Genomic DNA, 26,065 nt, shown 5'->3' with positions numbered 1-26,065 from the left:
CTGCAGCTATCGAAGAGTTGCTCTGGTCTCCTCACGCGGCTGGTTTCTTTGGAAGCTTCTGGGTGTGCGACACGCACAGACACGCACATGCGCATGTACACAGGCACGCACACACATGCACAGCACCGGGTGGTACTTACAAAGAACAACATTTTGGATTTCAGCACCACAGCAGGCGTCCCAGGAGGTGCAATGGGCGGCGCACTGGGAGGGATTGTCAGGCAAAACTGAACATTCCATTTTAGTTGTGTTGCCTGGTCAGGGAACTATTGTGGGGGCAAAACAAACAAACAAACAAAAAAAAAACAAAAAAAAACAAAAAAACACAAAAACCCATGATGAAGTCACACCACCACTTGAAAAGATAATCTAGTTAGTACAGGAGTCTGAAAGATTAGACAGCATTTTAGTACAGAGAATCGACATCCTGCATTTTTTCCCCCAAAGGAAACGTGCAGGTGACGTGGCTAACTGGAAAAGCGCTGCTCATTCCATGCTCCTCTCTCTTCATTCATAAATTCCCACAGCCAAAGGATGCTGCCCCTCAGTATCTCTGACGGCGAGTCTTTCCGCTGCTTTCATGGATGCTGCTGAGCTAAAGGCTTCACCACTTCTCCTGTGGCTTCCTGAGGGTCCTTTCCAGAGGCCATCTCTCCCAGTCAACCAGACAAAGCCAGCTGACAGCTGTTCGGTGACACATGTCGGCCCTCCTCTGCTCCCGCTCCCCCCGTCCCCATCCCACACCCCGGGCCCAACACCTGGTCTTCAAAAGCCTTGGAACAGTGCCTAGCTACACCTCCCAATCCCATTTCCATCTCCTCTAAAACTAACTAGGCAAACGGTGCCAATAACTAAGTTACAGCCACTGGTGCTTTTTTTCAGCCACACTATTTACTCCTTCAGAAGCTTGAATTGGGGTCTTTTTGACATAAATGTTCCCAATGGTCTGCCACAGAGGAAGTCAGGTGTTGAGACTATTAGCCAAGGAAACTGCTCTACCAATATTAGTAGGAAAACACCAACTAAAGAAAGGAATGGTGTGTTTGGAATTACTTCAAAGAACATTAGAAACATGAAAGTGAAAGGACTGTGGGGCCGGAGAGATAGTACAGCAGGTAGGGTGCTTGCTTTGCACACGGCTGACCTCGGTTCAATCCCCAGCACTGCCAGGAGTAATCCCAGAGCACAGAGCCAGGAGTAATCCCTGAGCACAGCCGGGTGTGAATAAAATGTAAGGACTACTGGAAGAGCCAAAAAGTACATTCAGCTGCCAACTGCATCTCATCTAAATGAACTGTAATAGTACACTGCCATAGAAAGGGAGGCTTAAAATAATCTTCCCATGGAATGTCATTTTCTAAAATACATTCTTCAAGGAAAATGGAGGCATCCGAAAAACTTGGATTCACACCTCACAGCCACCACCATGATGCATATTTACAGATTTATATTCATGTTTATCTGTGGTGCTGGAAATCAAACCCAGGGTCAAAATATACATGCAAGGCAAATGCTCCCTACCACTAAGCCACATGCATGGCCCTTCAGGATATATTTTAAATGGATTAATTAAGAAAATGAATTAATAACAGTATTAGAAGAAATCCTGGGTGGATTCATTTTCTAAGAATGGGGAAGTATATGGTATATGATCTGTGTATGCTTTTCTAAGAGCAAGCCACGGGTTAACTCCTGCTGTCGGAGGGTGGAGCAGATGGTTAGACGGGCCATTTCCCACTAAATTCAAAAGGTACAAGGGGACCGTAAAACTTATTCAAAGATAAAGAGAATTTTAGCAAGAAATGGAAATATATCCATCCAGGGGTAAAAATGAGTTGGCACTGCTCTCATCAACTCCAACCTCCTCCAGGAGACCTTTGCCCTAATTTTGTGGCTCTGCAACTTACCAGCTCTAGTTTCATAATATGCACACAGTCCCGGAGGATGTGTGTGGGAGCTCCTAGCAGCTTGGTGAAGGCTATTAACGTATTGGCTTTGAATGGGGGTCCTGCAACCTACAAGGATAAACAAAGTAAGTTATTCTTCACCTATGCTGGCTCTTCTGCTTCCCTGATTATATTAAAATGATGAACTCATCAATACACACCCTTGTTTCAAAGAACTTCTCCAAAACTTGCAGCTCATCCGGTTTCCACTGCCCGGCATTCTCAGGGGTCACTTTGAGCTGAAGCGTTTGGTTGGTTTTGGGACTGAGGGCTACTCTGCATTTCAATGCATCTGTCTTGAACATGATCACTCCAGGTTCGTTGGAATTTATCAGCTGTAGCTGTAAAACAAGAAGGATGCATCAAATCAATAATGTGAGACAATCTGCAAGCCATGAAGAGAAGACAAAATTGTTTCCTAGAGAACAATTTTCGAAGAAAAACAACCAAGTTGGTAACTATTCTAAGTCAAAAGAATCTTAGGCACTGAGCTAACAGCACGGCAGAAGAAAGGCAATTAGAAGTTTTATGTCTCTTGATGGAAGAACCTCACATTGCCTAGGAATAGTCTTGCAAAACAACAACAATCCTGAATCTGTGTTCAGTGCTGAGTCAGAATTAAATAATACTATGCAAACATGGGCGTCCAGGAGCCTGCAGATTCCCCAGGGATGCGATCAGACAATCCAGACTGTAGAAAACAAACGACTTGGTTTATTCAACAAATGGTAAAAGGAAAAGTGGAGAGATAAGCTATTGTGCATAGGAGCCTTAAAACAGTTCTGGTGGGGAAGGCAGCACCTTTCTAAACCCCCAGCACCACTGGATGCAGCCCTCTACGGCCTGGCCAGGCTGATGAACTGTCAGGCTGGCATCACCAGGCTGAGCCAAAGAAAACAAAACAAAACAAGCCCAGGGGGCCAGGGCGTTAGCACAGTGGGTAGGGTGCTGCCCTTGCACATAGCCAACCTGGGTTTCATACCAAGCACCACAAATGGTCTGGAGATGCCAGGCATTATCCCTGAGCACAGCTGGATGTGGTCCCCAAACCAAAGCACTCCTCCCTGCCCCCCACCCCCTAAAATCAAACAGTAGCTGGCCAGGGACTGTGCTCAGTGGGAGAACAAATGCTTTGCACGTAGGAGGCCCTCAGGTTTAATCCCAGGCATCCCTTCCACTTCAAATGAAAAACGCTCATTTGGGTTTTCATTGATTGCAAAAGCTGTGACAAAACCGGTAAATTTCACTCCATATCTGATGATAAAGATAATACAGTGAAAAATGAAAAGCCTCAGATTTGCTGCCAAGCAATCTAAAAAGTAGCTACAAATGAAACAATAGCTGTATGAGTTCCTGATTGAAAGGAGGAGGGGGAGGAGAGTATCTTTTCTACTTCTGTGTATGTTTAAAATTTTCCACAGGAAGTGATTAAAAACGAGAGAGAGAGAGAGAGAGAGAGAGAGAGAGAGAGAGAGAGAGAGAGAGGACAATTATAAACTGCTCCATCTGGACTGAAACCATAGAGCAACCCAGGTACTGGCAAGCTCTCTGTGAAGGAAGAGAGTAGCATTTTAGGCGACATGGTGGTGCCGCTGATGCCACCGGAATGAAAATGGGTGGGGGTGTGGACTGGACCCCTCTGGCCCATTGTTTAATGGACTCTGCTCTAGCCAAATATGCACACAAAATGATGAAGCTGAAAGCCTACACAGCATGTAAGTGGCAAAGGTGAGGCAAGATTATAGGTGTGATGGCTATGACTCTAAATGCTAATTGAGTCTATTTATGCTAAATTCATTTCTTTTCAATCTGGACATAAAAGCTGCCCAAAGGGCTCGATGGAGCAAATATTTTAAATACTCCCTATTCTGATGACCTCATTAGCACACATATGTATCAACAACAACAATAATTATTGACAGTCATGGAACTGAATAGCAAGACGCACTAAGGACTCAATATAAAATATCTCACTGCTCCCCCCACTGTGGATGGAGACAGGTGGTTATTAATTCTTACGAGCATCAAAATAAAGGTGAAGAAATTAGGCCAAGCTGTACTAGTGCTCTCAACAGCAAACTGGCTCCTCAGGATATCACCACAGGGTAGGTCACAGTTCTTTCTGGAAAGGTTTTAAATCAACTCAGTCATCATGGCATTGAAAATCAGCTTTCATCCTTGTGAGAATAAATAATCTCCGCTCAGTGGAGGCACCCATTCCACGGCAGCCGGCCTGCAAGGACACTGTAGAGAGCCAACAGTTCCAGAGGCCATGACTGGCCGCCACAACGGGGCCTCGGGCATTGCAGAGACCCAGCCCCAGGCCCACGTTAGCCACAGCACCACAAGTCAAGCAAAGCTGGATTATGTTCACAGAAGAGTGGAAAAGAAAAGGGTGGAGTCCCTTGTTTTCAATGCTAGACCAGGGGGGAAAGCAGACTTTTAACAACCTGGTTAAAGGAAGTAAGGGAAATTTCACTACCATTCAGATCCTGCTTTGTGGGGCCACCCCCATTGACCATGGCCATTTACATATCTACTAGGTAACTCATACCGTTTCCTGCTGAATAATCCTTTGAAGGTGTCGCCTCATGATGACTGATCCCAGGAATCTCTCAAGTGGAGAACACAGGTAACTGCCAGCCAGGCCAGGCACGAGGCCTGGAGTTGGAGAGGGCAGCAGTAAAATGTTCAAGGCACTGTGAGTGAGGATGGTGGGAATGGAAGCCGCCCAGGAGCGCTGAGGTAGTTTACGAGGCGGAGGCATGTTGGTTGGCATTCCCTGGGAACCTTCGGGGAAGGAACGAACATGTGTTAATTCACTTCCATTTACTGTTATTAGACACCTTTGACAGTCAGGGCAATCTGTGCTGTCTGAGGGACTCCTTGTGGGGGAACAACGACACCAGTTTCCTTTCAGCAAAACAAATGCCAGATGTAAGGGCTGGAGAAATAGTACAGCAGGTAGGATGTTCACCTTGCCCGGAGCCCCTCCCGGGGTGATCCCTGAGCACAGAGCCTGAGGTAAGCCCCAGACACCACTGGGGGTTGCCCCCAAATGAAAAGCAAACAAGAGAAAGAACAGTTGTTCTCTTCCCTGCAGCCAGGCCCCATGCAACGCAACTCTGCAGTGATTCCTTCAAGGAGTGAAGTCTAGGCTACAGTCTGGAACCTTGGCTGGCTGTGTGACTTGCAGCAATATTGAGGAAGGCAGTGGCAGTAGTGCGGTGGCACTCTAAGCCTAGACTTTCATGGTTGGGGAAAACTGTCCCATGACCCAGTATGCAAGCCCCTGACAAGTGTGAGACATACGGAGCCGGGAGAGGGGCCACGCCAGCTGGGGCGAGCACAGAGCAGCCAGGCCCCGGGCAACACAGGAGCGGATGGCAGCAGCATAAGGGCCCGCCAGCCCTGGAAGGACCAGCCGCTGGGGGTTCACCTAGACTGCTAAGATGCAGAAGGGTGGGCTAATGCCTGATTATTGTTTCAAGGCACTAAAAACCACAGAAGTGAGGCTGGGAGACAGCTCAAGTAGCAGAGCACATGCCTGACACGCATGAAGCCCTGAGTCTGACCCCTGGCTCCACACTGCTGAGCACTGCTGGAGGCAGCTGCATGTCCCGCAGCACCCTATACAATATACACACAGGGCTGGGGAGATAGCTCAGGGCCAGACTTGGATCTCCGCGCATGGTCCCCTCAAGAACTACTGAGTGTAGCCAGGGTGGCCGGCCCCCAATACCGCTGGGCCTGAGCAGTGCTACATCTTCGGCTCCTAGCATCAAATCAGTAACTTTAGGAGTGTTCTCTGGGCCCCCCAACAGGGCTTAGGAGGCCCTCCACCACAAAAAAAACAAACAAGCACATATTATATAATAAAGCTAACATGTTTATACAACTTGTTTTCTTCTATTTGCATGACCCTGCTAGTTAACCATTAACTTTATGTAATTTTTGGGGGGGGAGGGGGAGGGAATGCCATACCGGAGGGTTGCTTGGGGGTTCACCAGGTACCAGGGATTAAACCTGGGGCCTTGCACATGCTTGGCATGTACCCTACCACTCAGGCTACACCCCTGGCTCCTTAAATTTAGGTGTCTTTTATGTCAGAAGTCATAGCAGAGACTGGCACTTTGAAGACAATGCTTTCCCCAAATTTGGCCTGCTTTTGCAAATTAACGACTACTACCTGATTTATTAAATGGAGAAAAGGTTAAGTTTAAGTATTCCTGTTCAACAAGTATGCTGTCTATCAAATGTGAGGCTGGAAATAAAAGGGTCTTTTGTTAGTTATTAAACAAATGATCCTAAAACTGTTGATAATACTCACTGGTTCCAGCTCTGGGGGAATGGGAAGCATCTGGAACTGGAGAGTGTAGTGAAGGATTGGCTGGTGACATTCCAGGCATGCGTGTTGCTGGTGATGGGCCAGACACTTGAGGAGATCCTGGCCAGTTCCCTGCTCGTCCACTAGGTGACACCATTGTGTACGGAGAACTGGGGTCCAGGGTTCCTGTAAAGAATAAAATACATGGTTTTCAAAACCTTTATTTTAGGAAACTAAAAAGTATTTGACAGCATTTGCATCCTCAGAGGGATAAAATTTTATTTTTCTCTTATTAAGATCATGCACTGAAGCATGATGCTTCTTACCATCGCACATACAAATCTCTATTTTGTACAGTGTACATGGGCTTTTGTAAACATGCTACAAAAATCTAGAAAACGACTGAGAAAAGATCAAATTTACCTTCACACAGGCTCCAATGTTTGAAATCTATGAAATGTTTGAAAATAAGCAAAGTAATCTCAAGAGCAGAAATCACATTATTTTACAACTAATTCTGACAGACTTCTTTCATTCTACTCAGAGAAAATTGAGGAGAGGACGTTTTCTACTTTCTCTGTTCAGTGAAGGCTACAATGACTAAGAAATGAACCAAGAATTGGGTTTTGAAAGCGGCAACTTCCTGAGGAATTTGCTATTTCAATTTCCTCCTGCACATATATTTTTAAAAAGGATTCCGTTTTACTAATACAAAAGTGCACATTAAACAGTCAGGTGTCATTTTTTTTTTCACTTCTCAAAATGACCAAGATCTTTTTCAAGTCATAATACCCCATGGTGGTAATGATGAAGGAAAACACATTTATTGAATGATGTCAGAGGAAATTGAATTGGCCTTTCAAGGTGAGCAGTTAGAAATGTGAAAGCTTTAAAACTCCTTACGCTTTTGAAACAATCATTCCACTTCAAGGAACTTACCTAAGGAACTAATCATGGACGTGATCAGAGACGACACCATTCATTGTGAGAAAAACAGAAACACTCTAAGCACACAGTAATTGGGGAGCTGTCAAACAATGGTCTGGCCCAGATACGGGAATGCTAAGTCATTTAGTAGAATGGCATAGTGTTACTGACAAAAAAAAAAATGTTTCTGCAAGTATGAATAGGAAATCACAGATGCTGAGCAGCTATAAAAACCATTCTTTCCTCTCCCAAGTCAATGCTGCAAGGCAAGTGCTCTACAGCTGAGCTCCATCCCTGGCCCCAGGAACAGTTTAGATTCTGATCTGGCATGAGCTTTATGAAACATCACAGGAGGTTGGGGGGGGAGGGGGGGGAAGGAAGGCAAGGCACCAAACACCATGTGCAGTATGTTCTGTTTCCATATGCTGTCATGTGTGCAGAGGGGAAAGCACACTTACATGTATTTCTGGGTGTATGTGTCAAACATTTCTGCAAGAACACGAGAAATGAACAGCCTAGATGCCTCTGCTGAGTCACTAGGTGGGTGGTGGCATGAAGGACCCATTTCACTGGCTAATTCTTCTATTATTTAGCTACTGGAACCAACTCAAAATAGGAACTGTGAGTGAAAACAGAAAACTCAAGTCTCCAAACAATGAGAGGGCCATTTTATGGGAGGGTCCCCATCTCTTTTGGAGGAAGTGGGGAGAAGAGTTTGAGCAGGGAAGCCAGTGGACAGGGCAGAGCACAGGAGCAACAGCGATGCAATCAGACAGGCCAGCAGGGGGCGCATAACAGGAAGAGCAAGGCAGAGTGGGGGAAGCAAGCATCCAAAGCAGACAGACAACTCCCTGGCACTCTTGAGTGGGGTGGATGAGAAAAATATTTTCTTTAGCTATTTCCCTTATATCCAAGTGCTCATTTTGCACGGAGAAAATGTTTTGAGAAAAAGTATTTCCATATTTGGATGCTTTCATGAATTCCATGTGTGGACTCACCATGTGGACTAGCAAAACTGGCCCCTGGTCCTATTGAGAGTCCATGCGAGGATGGGGGAGGAGTTGGAACAAATGACGCTGGTGATGGGGCTCTCAAAGCCCCACTGGGGGAGCTGGCGGCATGCAGATTTCCTAATAAAGGAAAATAATTATAGATGACCCTCAGGACACAGACTATGTCCTGAACCCCAAAGGACCCCAAGTTATGACTCTCTACAGACTAACAAAACAAGTTAGTAATGCTCCCATAAATAGCACAAAGAAAAACTGGTACAACTTTATTGCCAAAAAAGAGATCAATTTCATGGAACCCCAATTTTAGCTCTCATAGTAATCTGATTTGGGGGGGGTTGGTTTGGTTTGGGTTTGGACACACTGTGGTGTTCAGGGCTTATTCCTGGCCAGCTCAGGGAAACATAGGTGGTGCCAGGCATTGTACCCATGTAGTGGCACATACTATCTTTCTGGCCGCCGATTTGTTGGTTTTAGGGTCACACCGAATGGTGTTCAGGGGACCACAGGTGGTGGGCCACGGTTAAAACTGGGGACAGTTGTGTGCATCGAAAGCATTTTAATCCCATACTATCTCTCTGCCCTATGGTCTGCATTAAAAAAAAAAATTACCCAGCGATTTTGTTCATTCAACTGCTAGACATAAAATGTTGAACTCATGCCAAGTGCTGGGGATGCAGCAGCTAACAAAAGAGACAAAAATTTCTGTTCTTGGAGGGCTTTTACTCTAGCACAATGAGAGGGACGAACAGATATGTCAATGATCTGGAGAAAAAGAGGGCAAGGGAATGGGTTGGAAATTGTGGAGTGGTGGTGGAGAGTGTGGTTCTTTGTATAAAAGCAATTGAGATGGCCTCTCTGAGAAGGGGGTGTGCAGCTGCAACATGGAGACTCTGAAGGCTAAAGCATTAAGCTATTTCAGGCAAACAGAAGATATTTCCAGGTTAATGTGGGGACCTTGAAGGCTGCAGCAGTAATAGGGTGCAGCTGGGACTACATGAGCAAGGGGTTGATGGGGGGAGTGGGTGATGGGAAGCATGGGAGGCATTGCTAGATCACACAGGACTTAAAGGCCACTCGAAGAACTTAGGGCTTCCCTTGAATGATATTGCAGGGTTTGGAGCGGAGGAGTCAGGACTTGTCTTCTGAAAAAAAGCATCCTAGCTGCTGTGTGATCAACTTCGACTTTACTACTGGGCAGGAGGCACAGACAGTTAGAGGCAGCGGCGATGATCCAGGTGAGAGGTGGCAGTGACCTGGGCAAGGGTAAAGGCCGAGACGGTGGAAAGTGGTTCAATTCTGGATACATTCTGAAGATGGAGCTGAAAATACCAGGTAACTGAATGAACACGGGCGTGAAAGAAGAATCTAGCATGATTTATTCTAACAGTTTTGGTGCAAGTAGCAGGGAGAAAGGGCCATTTACTGCAATGGGGTATTTGTGTGGGAGAAGCAGCAGCCAGGAGGGGAGGTTTGGTTAGGGGAGTTCATACTTTCAGCCATGCGGAGATTCTGATATTGACTAGACAGCTACGTGGATATGCTGAATAGAGAGCTGGAAAATACAGGACTTGAGTTCAGAGAAGAGGCCTAGATGGGAGACATAAAAAACTGAAGACATGAGCTTAAAGCTGGTTATTTAGTCACAGGATATTAGTTTTATCTTATTTTAGGATTCTTGACGAGGAAGCTACGGCCAACAACATTATATATTAAAGGAACATTAAAATACTTGCTATATTACCAGAACTATTTTCTTCAGCATGTTTCATTTAAAATTCTCCACTACCTACTATATAAGAGGATTTAACATTTTTATGTTCTATAATGCATAATGCAGTGCCTTATACTCAATAAATATGTCCAATGACATAACCTTTGAGTGGCATTTTTACTTATTTAGCTATGTGACCTGGACAAGTGATGCAACTTCTCCAGGTTGTAGTTTCTCTGCTATAAAATGGGAATAATAATAAGACCTAAGGCCATGGGATTGATGTGGGAATTAAATAGGTAAAATGCTTAGAACAGGATTTGGCACACTGTCAGCACTTATTCTTATCTGCTAGTACACAAGCTACAATAAATGGTGCGGTTGTGTTCTACGGAAACTTCTCTGCAAAAATAGCTGGTGGGCTGGACTCAACCCACAGTCCTCTGACACAGATCATGTTGTCATTAGCATTTCCTGGAGTTGTCCTTTATTCTTTCTCTAATGCTGAGTGACCACACTGCCACTTGACACAGGCCCTTTAAAGTGCTCCTGAACCATCAGTACCAATTCACAACCCTGCCATAATGAATGAGTGGCAGGTATGGGAACGGCAAGTACCTAGCACCCAGATCAGAAAAGGAATTTCCTCTGAAGTTTAAGGTGTCAGGCATGGTGCTTCTCTGTGCATTGTCTATGCACGTGTGTACACATACTGTTTGGAATCTGACAGCTAAGACCAACCAGAAAAAGAAGCAGTATCTTACCTGGAGACTGAGTGTGCATCATAGAGGGAGACTGGTTAACTGCACTATGATAAGATGTAGGAGGCGAAGTAAGTGGATAAGCGCCTGAAGATCCAGGTTGCTTGGGGTATGGCTGAGAAGAAAATGAAGTGTTGGTAAACACGGCCAACCAAGTGTAGCAGGAGTGTGGCTTTCCGCAATCAAGAGCTGGAGTGCTAACTTTTGTACACTTGCTATTTAGCAAACAGAAAATGTAACATGTAAGAACGGCCGTAACACATGTGCTCAGGGATCATTCCTGGAGAGGCTTGGGGGACTTCGGGTAAGGCAAAACACACAAATTATACAAGTTAGATTTAGAAACTCCTTGATGTCCAGAATGTTTTTAAAATAGCAATCGCCCCGTTCCTGGCCTTTCAGCACCAATGCTTATTATCCCCTCAAGATGTTCTCTGCCCATTTTAGTGACTTTATCTACATCATTTACCTAACACTCCAGTGATTTGAAGACATTTTCTCCCACATATTAACACCTTTAAAAAGACAATGTGTCTTTTTCACTCACTTCATGGCATGTCACAGTTTAACAACAGGAAGCAGAGCTTTGCTTTCTCAGCAGAAGTAAACAATGGTGCGCTCATATTTAGGAGTTTTAGTTGATTAAATATGGCAGTTCAACCTACTCACCTTTCCTACTTTTATCTCCAGTTTTGAAAAACCTATGACAACATTATTCTTTCTAGTCATTTTTATTGGGGAGGGGCTGTGAGGGTGGGGGAGTGCTTTGGGCTATACCTGGCAGTGCTCAGGGCTGATTCCTGGCTCTGTGGTCAGGAATCCCTGGTGGGATTCAGCAGACCCTATGTGCTACGGGGATCAAATTCAGGCAGGCTGCTTGCACCTTACCTGCTATACCAACTCAAATCCACATCTAGTCTTTTTTTTTAAAATCAAGGCACAAATCACAGGGAGTAAAACAAACCTTACACAGTTTAATGAAATTCCACCAAACATAAAGATGCTGAGGAACATTACCAGAGACCTCCCTCACACAACCTCCAAGTCTTGGTCACCTCTACAGATAAGGGCTATCGGGTTTCCATCACTCACTCAAGCTTGGTTTGGCCTGTCTTTGCATTTCATAAAGATACTGACGGTACCATCACCTTTTGTCTAGTTTCTTTACTAAGCTAGTCAAATTGATCACGATGCATCTAACAGTTTTTTTTTTCTTTTTGGGTCACACCTGGCAATGCTTAGGGTAACTCCTGGCTCTGCACTCAGGAATCACGCCCAGAAGTACTCAGGGGACCATATGGGAAGTCAGGGATTGAACCCGGGTCAGCCATGTGCAAGGCAAATGCCCTACCCGCTGTATGATCACTCCAGCAACTAATAGTCTGGTTTTTCATTTATGTCAAGTATTCCATCATACTCATTCTACTGGTGTTACACATTTGAGTTGTTTACAATTTGTGGTCCATATGTTGCCTTGAAAATTCTTGTTGGTTTTGATGGCACTTCTGATGCACTGAGACGTAAGAGTAGTGCTATGATATCTTAGGCACATACATTAGCATTCTGGAACACTGCGAACCACTACCACAAGACCATTTTCCATAACCACCAATAGAAAATGAGAGTCTTTGCTGTTCCTGATAACAAACACCGTCAAAGATTATTCCTTTTTCTCTCTTATAATGGTGCTGGGGATCAAACCCAGAGTCTTGGGAAGCCTGTGCTCTACCAGAGATACATCCTCCACCTTCAATGTTTTCCTTTCAGTTTTGTGGGTTGGTAGAATGCTATCACCGTGGTTTGTTTGTGTTTCTGTGATGTCAAATGATGCTCAAGGCTCTTTCTGTGACTTCTGGTCATCAGCGGCCATCCTCCTTTGTGAGCACATGGATAACTGCCCACCACCACTTTCCTTCCTTCCTTCCTTCCTTCCTTCCTTCCTTCCTTCCTTAGTTCCTTCCTTCCTCTTTTCAGATGGTGGGGAGGGCACACCCAACTGTGCTCAGGGGTTATTTCCTGGCGCTACACTCACAGGTCACTCCTGGCATGGCTTGGGGGACCATATGGGGTGCTGGGAACTGAACCCAGCTTGGCCACATGCCAGGTAAGCTCCTTACCTGCTGTACTATTGCTTTGGCCCCACCAAGAGCACAAGTTTCTTACACATAAGGCCATATTTTTTTCAGTACTACTTACTCACTCTCCATCACTGAAAGCCTCCTCTCTTTGTCACTATTTTTTATAAGGATTCCTGGGGAGCTTCTGTCCAAAGACCTCCTCACCTTTTAATAAAAAAGCCCAGACACCCATAGACTGTTATGTTCCACAAACATGGTACCGCTGGAATCCTTAGCTAGACATCACCTGTTGCTGCGGTGGTTGGAGCTGGGAGATTAAAGAATCCATCATATCCCCTCCGATGGGAGAAGGGGGATTATCGTCTTCATTGACAGACCGTCTTCGAGCATCCTGATTGCTGTCAACAAACATATTCAGGAATGTCTACGAACAGAAACGGATACAACCAAAATGACTTTATCTAGCTTCCAGAAAAGACTCTTAAGCACTTAGAACATTTTAACAGGAAAAAAAAAAAAACCAACACACCGTGTTCATCTCTGAAATAAGAGTTTGATACATGGTTTCTAGTGTTCAGACAACCTGGAAGAGAGCCAGGGAGGCTTGGAAGGAAAAATTCAGGAGAATCGAATAGAAACATTAAAGTTTAAAAATTTGTATCAACCAGATTAGCATGTAACCAAAAACAAAAAGAAACATATTCTGACTTTTAGGTCAAAATGTATATATTTTTTATTTACCTGTGACCTGATTTGGGGTGAGGGGGGAATTACCTTGTAATAGTGTATGTTGGTTATATAAGTAACCAGTGACTTGGAAATTTGCTGATTTAGTGAGAGTTCTATATTTATTTATTTATTTATTTATTTATTGCTGGTGCCTAAAATCAAACCTTTTTGGAATGGTCCAAAAAAGAAAAGGGGGGGGATGTACACAGAAGGAATCATGACTGAACTGAGTCAAACCTTCAATCAATGATAGACTATTTTAAAAGTTTTTTCGGGTTGGGAGATAGTACAGTAGTTATGGTGCATGCCTGATCTGTTTCTTCATCTGGGTTTAAATCCAGACACATGGTCCCCTGGCACTGTTGGATGTGACCCTGAGAAGCATCATATCCTCAGGCTCTTGAGCTGAGCAGACAACATGGTTAGCTGAGAATGACCGGTGGAGTCCCAAGACCTCCTAAGCATTGCTTGAGAGCCAACCACTCCCCCCGCCCCAAAAAAAGCTCCAAATAGCAAACATGACTCTTCAGTATCTTCCACTGTGCTCATCCTAGTGTAAGGAAACAAAAAACCATTTTTTCCATACTATACACATAAGCACAATACTTCTGGTGGAGGTGGGGCAACAACTAGGGATGCTCAGGGCTATGTGCTCCGGAATGTCCCCAGGTGGTACTCAGGGGACCATATGCGGGGCTGGGAGTTAAAAGAGGGTAAGTGGGATATAAAGCAAACACTTTAACCCCTGTACTATCTCTTTAGCCCAGGTACAACACTTCATCATAACTTCCAGCTCTGGGACCAGAGCACTTCCCTTGCATCCCACTGGGTCCAGTTTCAACCCCCAGCACGTAAGGTCCCCTGAGCACTATCAGGGGTCACTGCTAAACACAGAGCCATGAATAGCCCCTAAGAACTACAAACTGGGGCCCCAAAACAGACACCCCACCAAAAAAAGAACTTCTAGCTCCTTCAGAATGAAGCTGCAGGGATGATGCATTAACACAGAAACTTACTGAGCAAAATTTGGTTGCCGTTCCTCATCATTTCCACCTCAAAGGAACTATCATATATATCTTTTTACCCACGGCTTATAACACTAAAGTCTGTTTACCTTTAGTCCTGGTGCAGGATAAAAACCTTCAACTAATTTGCTATTATCAAAAAGACTATAAGCACCGTCCCGTATTGCCACAACTCCTCGACTACGGCAGTAAATATCAATGCAATACATGTTCCTAAAAGCCAGTCTGATGTGGGTGGAGGACTGTGGCAGAATGGAGAAGCACTGGTACGCAGTGTTGGTTCTATGGGTTAAGCCCAACATCGGCACAGTGGGAAGTTTGTTGATGGCATTTAACGGAGCCTGAGTATCAAATAGTACCTGTAAGGAACAAACACAGCGAGAGCAATTGGTGTCTGTACAATGCTTAAACTTCAGAATTTTTGACATCTGTTACATGGAAATTGTCACAAATACATCCTTCTGGCACATCCCCAACAACTTTCCTTTGAAGGGAATACAGAGTAGGGTACACTTGGAAACAAAGAAATTTCTCCAAGAAGAGTGCAAGATAAAAAGAGACAAAGGCATCCAATACATTAAAAACAAGTTAAAATTACATGATGCATGATGCTTTGAGTTTCACATAAGCACCGAGGGTTTTTATTAAGCAGAGAATCAACTTACCTGTAGCAACTGAACCACATTTGGTGTTTTATTGAACATTTCTTGGAGCTGGTGGAGAATGGTATTGTGACAATTACTGCAACCTGAGTTTGGGCCAACAGTTCCCAAAGAAATGTGAAATTTCTGATGAATGGAATTCCACTGGATAGTAATCTAAAGTTTTTAAAAAATGACATTTTTTTCAGAAGCAGAGAAAGGAAAGGCTGAAGTACAGGACAGATAATGTTTACACATTACAACAAAACGCCAAACAGCTATAGGGGATCTGTTCTGAAAGCCGCTCTTAAGACTGGACTCCCTGTGCAGGTGGTCATACCCACTGATATACCCTCTTCACATGTATGACAGATAGTCCACTTCTACAAAAGACAACAGTGAAGGTCCTGACGAAGACATTTTTTTGGTGGTGCCAAGGACTGAACTCTAAGTTATATCCCTGGCTTCCTAATGAAGAATTTTGAAATTAATAATTAGAAAAATCATCATTGGTGTCTATTTTCCATTTTTCTTTAAAGATGAAGAACAGTTGTCTTCTTACTGAACATGGGCATAAAGAGAAAGGTCTCCAGCAGATACCTTTAGTTTATGGATTTAAAAACAAACCGGACTTGAAATCATTCATAATCTTCATTACAGTTATCATGTTTCTAAGACAGGAAATATATGAAATATGAAAAGTTTCTAACTTTGCCCCCAAACTCTTCTAGCCTACATACCCCTTCAAAAAGGGTATACATTTGTTTTCAATTTTAAAGAGCTAAGCATGGGGCTGGAGCAATAGTACCACAGGTAGGTATTTGCCTTGCATGCGGCTGGCCTGGGTTCTATCCCCAGCATCCCATGTCTCCCGAGCACTGCCAGGAGTGATTCCTGAATGCTGAGCCAGGAGTAACCCAAAACATCACCGGGTGTGACCCAAAAAGAAAAGAATTAAAAAGTCAAGCATTATAGCTTATTATACTTTCCAGCAAAGCAGTTATCCTTTACTTTTATTCTTTTAAAAAAAATTTAATTGAATCACTGTGAGATACACAGTTCCAAAGTTGTTCGTGTTTGGGTTTCAATCATACAATGTCCCAACATCCATCCCTTCACCAACGTGCATTTCCTGCCACCAATGCTCCCAGTTTCCCGCCCGCCAACCTTTCCCCAGTGTGCCTCTATGACATACATTTTCTCTCTCTTTTCCTTTTTTTTTTTTGGCTTTTTGGATCACACCCAGTGATGCACAGGGTTTTGCACTCAGGAATTAATCCTAGCGGTGCTCAGGGGACCATATGGGATGCTGGGAATCAAACCCAGGTCGGCCACGTGCAAGTCAAACACCCTACCCGTTATTCTATCACTCCAGCCCCTCTCTCTCTTTCCTTTTGGATCAGCAAAGAATTTAAAATTTACCATACTACCCCTAATTTTACTTGAGCTTTCAATTATTTCAAGGCAACTTTTATAATTTAAATTATTGATATTTTAAATGATTTATGTGAGCAACTTCAACTTCAATTAACTGATAGACTTACTGAGCTTCCCTTGGTGGTTCCATAACACAAGATAAGTTTCCGGTAATTATATATACGAACTTCTGAGAAAATATTCAGATGAGCTGGTATGTCTATACAAATAAATGGAAAAGGAGATAAAGTTTATACATGCAAAATGATAAAATAGATATTCGGAAAAAAGTCATCTTGGTATTACGTGCCTAGATAAAAAGGTAATTTAATTAAAGAAAGAAACGGGTTTGGCACATGGCTCAGGAATGGTAAAGTCTATGACTTGCATGCATGAGATCTGGGTTAATTTTTGGGTACCACTTGGTCCCCTGAACACTACCAAGTGTGGTCCCTGCCCAGATAAAAACAAAGGAAAGCAAAAGCATTCTTAGGCTTCCAGTTCCATTATTTCTATAATCCAAACCAGGGCTAGGGTTACACTGAAGGAGCTCCATTCCCAGCCCTGCCATTTACTAGCTCTATAACCTTCAGAAAATTTCTTGGTCGTTATTTATTTGAAAAATGAGAAAATACCTACTGTATAGGTTGACTGTGATGATTAAATGAGTCAGCACAAACAAACCATTACACCGCATGTCACATAACAAACTCAGTTAAGTATTATTTTTAATATATATGGTATATCTGGGAGCGAGAGATAGTACAGGGGTGAAAATGGTTACCCTGCACCTGACTGACCCAGTTTCAATCCTTGGCATCCCCAAGCACTGCTGCAGAGCCAGGAGTAAGCCCCGAGCACCTCAGGGTATGGTCCAAGTTCCACACCCCCTACCCCAATGCAGCAAAACCGATACATAAGAAATTTAACAGGGCTAACAGAGGTTGGAAACTCTGGAAAAAAGAAACTGAAGCCTAAGGTATAAGGGAAACTTACTTTTCATCACATATATACTTTTAGAGTTCTTATTAATTTATTCATGCATTTATTTTTGGGTTTTGGATCACACCTAGAAGTGTTCAGGGCTTATTCCAGGCTCTGTGCTGAAGGATCACTCCTGGCAGGGTTTGAGGGACATCTGTGGAGCCACAGACTGAACCTGGGTCACTATACTATCTCTCTGGGTTTTATTTCTTTAAGGGGCCTCATCCAGAGCAGCTGGGGGACCCTTGGTCATAGTTAGTGGTGCTACAGAGGAGAGGGCTGTTTTGCTAGGGATAATCCATGTCATGTCTCAGACATGCCAGGCATGTGCTTGAGCTATGTCCTTGTCCCTACTTTGTTTTCTAAGCCATACTCAGCAGTGCTCAGGGCTTACTCTTGGCTCTGTACTCAGGGATCACTCCTTGGTAGGCTCATAGGAACTATATGGGATGCTGGGCATCAAACCGGGGTCAGCTGCATATAAGACAAATGCCCTACCAGCTGTACTATCGCTCTGGTCCCTATTAATATTTTACTTTTTGATCCACACCTGGTCATGTTCAGGGCTTACTCCTGGTTCTGTACTTAGAAATTACTCCTGGCAGGTTCAGGGGACCATGTGGGATATCAGGGATCTAACCCAGGTCAGCTGTGTGCAAGCTAAGGACACTACTCACTGTACTATAACTCCAGCCCCTAGACCCACTTTTGAGTTAATTTTTTTTCTTATTTATTTAATCATTCATTCCTTTTTGGGTCACACCAGGTGATGCTCAGGGGCTCTTCCTAGCACTGCACTCAGGAATTACTCTTGGCAGTGCTTGGGGGAGCAGATGGGGGCAGGGGAAAGAACCCAGGTAGGCTGCATGCAAAGCAAACACCCTATCCACTGTACTACTCACCCACATTTTAAAAAATGTGGTTTTCTTTAGTTGAAAAAAGGGGGAGAGAACTTTTTTTTTTCTAAAAGGAATAGTATCACATATACCTGGTAGAGAACGTGCAAATTCTAACACGCATTCATATAACCGTGCAATGCTACTCCAGTCATTAAGGAACATTTCAACCACTTTTCGACCACCAACTGGTTCAGACAGCAGATTTTCATACGTCAGATAAACATGTCGGGAAGATCCTATGGAATTAAAAGAAAAGATGAATTAGCAAACCACAAAAAGTGCAACAAAACACAGAAAGCCAGTGTGGGAGTCAGCTCACCTTGTTCCCTGGTAGAAGTGCCATTAAGTGGACAGTTTGCAAACACTAACTCTACCACCCAGGTCCGGTTATTCCGACCTTGTAATCGGAAAGTGCAATCGAGCAGAGAGCGGTCCAGAGCCTTCTGGGTTTCCTCACTGACACCTTTACACGCAGGAATTCTGAGGATCAAAAGAAAGCTTATGAAGTGTGCTTCACGGTACAGGAAGTCAAAAAAAAAAAAACCAATACACACAAGGACAGGCAGGGGTATATTAGGAATTCAGTTCAAACTGCACGCCTAGGCACCTTCTGCAAAGGAGTTTGGCATTTCACAGCAAATCGTAACTTCTGACACATTTCCAGTCCCATCAACAGAGATTTGGACTCTTAATAAAGTGGTTTGTTCTCATCTTTAATCCTTTTACTAGAAAAGACTTATAATGACTTGGCTGCTTCCACCCTCAGGACAGCTCACTCCAATGCCTCAGGAGCGTGGACTTCTTTCCTTCCACTTTTCCTATGTGTTCCAATAAGCACACTATTTTCTTCACAAAATTCTGTCACTATGTTGGAAAACAAAAAACCAAGACTACGATTTCTTTAGAACAGAAAGGAGGATTTTCTATGAAATCTACCTAAGGATGTTCTCAGGAAAAGCTACGGGGAACAATTCTTTGAAGGTGAGCTGAAACAATGGCAAGAACAAGAGTTTTGGAAGAGGGGACCTGTATTCTAACTTTGACAAGTAACATTTAACATCTCCAAATTTCAGTTCCCAACTATAAAATGGAAAAGATTACCTTAAGGGTCATTGATTTAAAAGAGATATGACAAAAGACATGTAAAGCACTTAAGGTGGTTGATAAAGCAGGTTGATATGTTAGGTCCCCCGGGCAGTAAAACCAAGTCTTGATCGCTGAATGTCACGACAAGATTCTGGTTCATTATCCCGCCTCCACTGCAGAGGTAATAAATACTCATTATGATGGAACTTAACGTATATCAACTCATGTAACATACACATTATTTCTTATGTTTAACACATACACATGAAGAATGTGTTTATTAGCTTTGATGTCTCAAAACATCATTTAGTCAACCACTGGGCTGCCTGTGACCAGGTGGCAGTCCAAGGTATGAGAGGACTGAAGAAGACTGTCTGAAGATACCGACCCATCTTCCATTTATAGCTATCTGAACTAGCTGATTTGGCACACACAGAATGAGGTGGTATGTTTTAAGCATTGATGAGTTACAGTGGCAATGGATGAAATCATGAGATAAATATTGAATTACATGCCATACTTTTCACAGGGGAGATGGATAGTTCAACTTGATATAATGATTATTAATATCTTGGACCAAACACAAGGACAAATTAGAAACATGGAAATGTGGTTCAGTCCACGTTTTCATTCTCTTACTGACACAACACTGGCTTACAAGACGATATATGCTCAAAGCGTACAATTTCACAAGAATGTAGCACCTAGAACAGGGTTTCTTTCTCTTGACAATACTGACATTTGAGGCTGAAAATTTCTTTGCTGTGGGGCTGTCCTCTTGATACTAGCTGCCAGCAGCACCTCCCAGCCCCATTCTCAGTTAATAATAATCAAAAATATCTTCAAATGTTGGCAAATGTTCCCAGAGGGCAAAATCCTCCTGGGGTTGAGAACCACTAACCTAGAATAAACAACGTTAAGTAAGCAAAAAGGAGGCAGGATTGCAGATGGTAAAAACTAAAATCTGTAGGGAGGGAGGCTACAATAAGGGATAGGTAGAATTAGCACAGTACTGAATTTTTTCAACTAATTAAATATCCCACCACACAGAACACCAACCCTGTACATAGGAGGCCACAAGCTGGATCCCTGCAATCCCCAGACACTGACAGAGAGGGGAGGGGGGAAAATATCCATGCTAGTTCCTCTTAAAGAGTACAGGTTCTTATGGTTTTCAAAGGTTAATTGTTTCTCCTACATATTTCTTTTCACTACCAGCGTCTGGTGGTTAATTAAGAGAAGTAACCCACACTGCAAGCTTGCTTTTCAACATCCTGGCTATACCGAGTCTTACCTGCCCTTACCCCTTAAAACATAATCCTACCCAATGGGAGCTAGAAAGTAGCCAATTAGGCTCGATTTTAAAATTGTGATTTTGAAAATACAAATGCAGTGCTCGCTATCTTCCTTTCACATATAAAAGAGGTGTCTCATGAAATCCGTGCAGTCAGAAAATGAACACACAGCCAGCATGCTTTGAGGAACAAAAGCACCCTTTCCATCCACTCTTCAGTGCCGCTGCACTGCTGTCTTCATCTGCGCCAGCCATACACTGGGCTCTGCTGGGCTCTGCTTCGAGAAATGTATCAAATCTTTACTTGCTTTTATATCTCTAAATGTAGCAGAGAAAAATACTATAGCACTAAGGTTAAATCTCCCCGTGCACCATCGTGGTGGGGGGAGGGGGGGGCAAAAAAAAAAGTTTCCCTAAAGGAAACATGTCATCATTATTACAAACGCAACACTTAGAGTTGCCCCCCATTAAGAACCAAGGAAAGTATATCCCAACGAATGGGGGAAGGTATACTGAAAACTAGCCACTTAGAATGCGCTGTCAATCTGAACAGCCACTCTGGATTGACCGGCCTACTGGCCTGAGAACGGAGTAAACTCTAACTTGGCCTTCAAGGGCTGGTGTGTGTCAGAAGCATTACCAACACCATGCTCCCCGGGGGGCAACAGTGCAGGGAGATCACCCAAGACTGGTAAAAGGACCGCAGCTGTGCCTACAATACAAGTGAAGAGGGTTTCATAAAGGCTCTAAGTACTTACACAGGCAGGACTGACTCACACAACTGAACAAGCCGAGCCACTTAACTTGCGGGCGGGGGGGCGGGGGGGGGTTGGAGGGGAGGAAGTAGTGCTTATGTGTTATTTGTATAAATTATGAGAGTCCAAGAGACACAATGGACAAGATGAAAAAGCACTGTGGGTGTCCTGTGGGGGTGGGAAGAGGAGCGCCTGGCTGCATGCTGTGGGATGGAGACCACTGATTTTGCGCACAGCAACAGGCCCCCCGCTGCCCAGCCATCCAGCGCGTCGCCCCTGATCCTGTCAGGCATGTCGAGAGGATCTGCTCAGCAGATTTTTAAGGAGCTAGGTTGCATAAGAACAGAAGGTATTTTTAGCAGAGAGGAGGAAAATGTGCTCCATTTTATAGCACTTGAAGTCTCAACTCCAATTCCCACTGAATATTAATATATCTAGAACTACAAGATTAAGAGTTCCTGAAGATAACTGCATTAGAGCAATTACATACTAATTAGATCTACACTGGATTTTAATTTAATAAAACTGTGTTTAGACATTTATTGTCTGCTTTTTCCTTCTTCATTTCTTTTCCTTTTTTGGGTTTTTGGGCCACATCCAGCAGTGCTCAGGACTTATCCCTGGCTCTGCACTCAGGGGACCATATGGGGTGCCAGGGAGTCAACCCATGTGGGCTGCATGCAAGGCAAGTAAGTGCCTTACCCGCAGGACCGTCTCTCCAGTCCCTTCTGCTTCACGACATTAACCCTACTTCATAGTGGATGTGTTCCAGGAAAACCTATCTTTAATTTACCATGAATATATCTCTTCCTTCTGAGTTTTAAATAAATGAAACAACAAACAGAATATAGAACTTTGGGTGGGGGAGAATGCAAGGCGGTATGAGGATCAACCCAGGGCCTCACACATGCAGGACATGTGTTCTACTACTGAGTTGCATCTCGAAATGGAAGGAAGGAAGGAAGGAAGGAAGGAAGGAAGGAAGGAAGGAAGGAAGGAAGGAAGGAAGGAAGGAGAGAGAAACGGAAAGAAATATTGTACCACCAAAAAAAAATCTTTGCAGAATGAAGCTAAAAACAAATGCACATCCTTCCTAGGAGAGCTATTCAGAAAGCCCAGAATGATGGCTTACTTAGTGGCTAAAGCTCCTGCCTTACTAAGTGTGATGAGTGTGAGGTGGCTAATTCCATCCACAGTGGCACTGTGCATGTACCAAGTGGGCCTGGCAGCTCTGCTGGCTGTGACCCCCAGCCCTATGAGTGATCCCCAGTGCACCTTGCCAGGTGTATACACAGGAGCGCTGCAACTAAAAGATGTACGAGGGGCCAGAGCAATAGTATAGCAGGGAGGGTATTTGCCTTGCATACAACTGAACTGGGTTCAATCCCTGGCATTCCATTTGGTCCCCTGAGCACTGCCAGGAGTAACTCCTGAGTGTAGAGCCAGGAGTAACCCCTGAGCATTGCCAGGTGTGACGCAAAAAGCAAAACAAACAAACAAACAAACAAAAACCCTACAAGCACAGCAGCCATGAGTGCCCCTGCCCTCACAAGCATCAGAGGTAAAGGAGGCAGAGAGCAACACACCTGGCAAAGCAGCACAACTCAGGACTGAAGAGAGAGCACAGGGAATTAAAGTATTTGCCTTGCACGCAGCCAACTCCGTTCAATCCCTGGCACCACATATGGTCCCCTGAACAGCACCACAAGGGCTCCAAGAGAGACTCCTGAGCACTACTGGATGTGGCCCAACCTACCTCATGGGATCATAGTTGAGTGTGTGACCTCCCCCTCCCCTGTGGTTGCCACAACATCAACTGGGAAGGGTGAGGTGGGAAAGGGGGAGGAAATGCAGAAAGTCAGATATTTCCAAACTCTTGCAAAACTAAGCAAATACAACTAAAAGATTAACAATCAGATGGGAATATTATCAAGTAATCTCAAGCCAAAGTCAAAGAAAAAAAGCCACCTGTACTTCAGGCAGCAATAATTAACAACTTAAGACAATCTGATATTATTACATTCTCCTACTGATTTTCCAATGTTAGACCAGTTCTCCCGTTCCTGAAAACTTCTGTGGAGATGCCATTAAGATAGCTTAGGAAAGCAAGCCTTTCTAGTTCTTCAACTTTTTATCTAAAGCGAGCATCACAATGGTGGAGCACACGCCGTTTGCCAGTCTTCCATCTTCTCCAGAAACAAACTGCTTCCCAAGGAACAATAGCTACATCATGGCTGGTTCAAAATGCAGCACTTCCGTGCCCAGGCAAACAGGGGAAAGGAAATAAAACCAAGTCACCTTTGCAACCTTCTCCTTACCTCCAACCTCAATCTTACCCCAAACCCGTGAAAACACTAAGAACCTGTGGCACTTTCCGTAGTCCAGAACGCTACCTCAGCTGGTGTGAACCACCATGTCTGAAACTGGTTTCTAGACTGCAGTCCTGTTTCCCTCTCATTTATTCTCCATGCTGCCATCAGGGTAAGCTTTCAAAAACACCCACTTAATGATATGCGTTCCTTCTTAAGATCACCCAATGGCTTCTACAGACGATGCAGATAAAGTCTAAATTCCTTAGGAACACTTCCTCCTACCCAGCTCCCCTTTTCTCCTCTAATTCTCATTTTTCCTTCAGCCTAAGTACAACAAGCACTTCCCCCACAGCCTTCTTGGGGGCCAGAACAATCCTACAGCAGGTAAGCTGCTTGCCTTGCACTCAGCTGACAGGAAGTTGATCCCCGATACCACATATGGTCTAAGCCCGCCAGGAGAGATTTTGAGTGCAGAGCCAGGAGTAAGCCCTGATCACCTCTAGGTGCGGCCTCCAAACCAAAAAAACAAACCAAAGGCTAGCCTTCTTGATTTGGGGAAATAGCCTGGACACCCAGGCCTTCTCTCCCCCACTTCTCGTGTGAATTCACAGCATAATGTAAATTCCAACCCAAAGCTAACTGCATACAGCAAACATCTGTTGAATGGAAAATATCAAGAGGAAAGATCCTAAAACCCCACAGTGGTGCTGGATCTCTACTGGGTCCCGATGAAAGACAATCCTGCACTGAAATCACTATAAAGAACTGACCCACGCAGCATCAGCCTCACGAAGCAGAGGGGCAGCTCTGGCCGTGTGGCTGGCTTGTGTGTGACCCAGTGAGATACACGAAAGGGGACTCACTTCAACAAGCGGATTGCGTGGCTGAAGCCATCGCCTTCCATTTGCACGCCTTGATGTGGAATCTCCAAATTGGACAACTGGAAAGAGAAAAGCACAGCAGTGTCAGACTTCCGATTTCACACTGTAGCACCGTCCTCCCGTTGTTCATTGATTTGCTTGAGTGGGCACCAGTAACGTCTCCATTATGAGACTTGTTGTTACTGTTTTTGGCATATCGAATATGCCACGGGGAGCTTGCCAGGCTCTGCGTGCAGGCAGGATACTCCAAAAGGGACGGAGGAATGGAACCTGGGTTGGCCTCGTGCAAGGCAACCGCCCTACCAGCTGTGCTATCACGCCAGCCCCCGATTTCACAAAAGCTACTTTTTCTCGGTAAGAGTAACTCTGTTTGGGGATGGAGAGACATCACAGCAGATAAGGTGCTTGCTTCGCATGCGGCCGAGCCGGGTTCGATTCCCAGTATCCCATATGGTCCCCCGAGCACTGCCAGGAGTGATTCCTGAGTGCAGAGCCAGGAGTAACCCTTGAGCATCACCACATGTGGCCCCAAAGCCAAAACAAATGAACAAAAATACTAGTAACTATTAAGAACAAAAGCCTAGGATGTGTTGAAGCTCAGATCCTGCAGTGCTGGGGGTCCCCAGGGCACCCTGGAGGTGCCGGTAGACTCCAGTCACACCAGACAAGGTGATGTCAGAAATTAAACCTGGATTGGGCTCAAATTAGGCATGCACCCTAGCCACTATACTATCTTCTAATGCCCACTGCCTGTTTTTTTTTTAAATAAATAAAGCTTTATTGGAACATAGCTATGCTCACTTCCTTAAGTATCTACTATGGCTGGTTCATACAACAGCAAATTTGATTCTTCCGAAACTTCTAATAAGAGAGACCCTGTGACTTGCAACATGGACAATACATGCTATCTTTACCAAAAGAAGTTTGCTGATATCCACTCTAAAGCATTAAAGTACTTTTTTCTGTTTGGTTTTGGGTACAAATGAGGTGCTCAGGGGCTACTCCCAGCAGTGCTTGAGAGACCAGGTGGTGCCAAGGATCACACCTGGGCAAAGCACACTCACTATCCCGCTAAACTAGCTCCTGAGCCTCAAAGCATACGTGTTTTTAACAAGTCTTTCCAAAATCATTACCATCAGACCAGTGGAAATAATACAGTGTCAGGTCTCTTTTTCATTCACAGTAATTTACAGAGGGAAGGGTCTCATGACAAAACCTCACACTAGAAGGTAATAAGGTCATGGCGTATCATTTTGAAGCATCAACAATCCATGGTTAAT

General features: G+C 44.2%; 1 protein-coding gene across 3 annotated transcripts in view; it reads right to left on the bottom strand.

Moving 5' to 3' along the window:
- The window catches only part of MED14 (mediator complex subunit 14), a 70,779-nt gene that overhangs the window by 5,237 nt on the left and 39,477 nt on the right, over nt 1–26,065 (bottom strand). The window contains exons 16-29 of one of the 3 annotated variants that reach the window (XM_056131310.1): nt 24,768–24,844; nt 18,777–18,937; nt 18,547–18,693; nt 16,703–16,794; nt 15,183–15,335; nt 14,607–14,876; nt 13,050–13,187; nt 10,689–10,800; nt 8,199–8,330; nt 6,277–6,459; nt 4,501–4,736; nt 2,108–2,287; nt 1,908–2,015; nt 141–266 (exon numbers count right to left, since the gene is read on the bottom strand). In XM_056131310.1, coding sequence (XP_055987285.1) covers nt 141–266; nt 1,908–2,015; nt 2,108–2,287; nt 4,501–4,736; nt 6,277–6,459; nt 8,199–8,330; nt 10,689–10,800; nt 13,050–13,187; nt 14,607–14,876; nt 15,183–15,335; nt 16,703–16,794; nt 18,547–18,693; nt 18,777–18,937; nt 24,768–24,844 — 2,115 coding nt within the window. The remainder of the gene's footprint in view (nt 1–140; nt 267–1,907; nt 2,016–2,107; nt 2,288–4,500; nt 4,737–6,276; nt 6,460–8,198; nt 8,331–10,688; nt 10,801–13,049; nt 13,188–14,606; nt 14,877–15,182; nt 15,336–16,702; nt 16,795–18,546; nt 18,694–18,776; nt 18,938–24,767; nt 24,845–26,065) is intronic. The other 2 variants (XM_056131312.1, XM_056131311.1) reach the window with 2 other exon arrangements.

The sequence above is a fragment of the Sorex fumeus genome, unplaced genomic scaffold (genome assembly GCF_029834395.1).
Source record: "Sorex fumeus unplaced genomic scaffold, SorFum_2.1 ptg000086l, whole genome shotgun sequence".
Lineage (NCBI taxonomy): Eukaryota > Metazoa > Chordata > Mammalia > Eulipotyphla > Soricidae > Sorex > Sorex fumeus.
The sequence above is the reverse complement of the archived record's forward strand: the minus strand, read 5'-3'. Positions and strand labels throughout refer to the sequence as shown.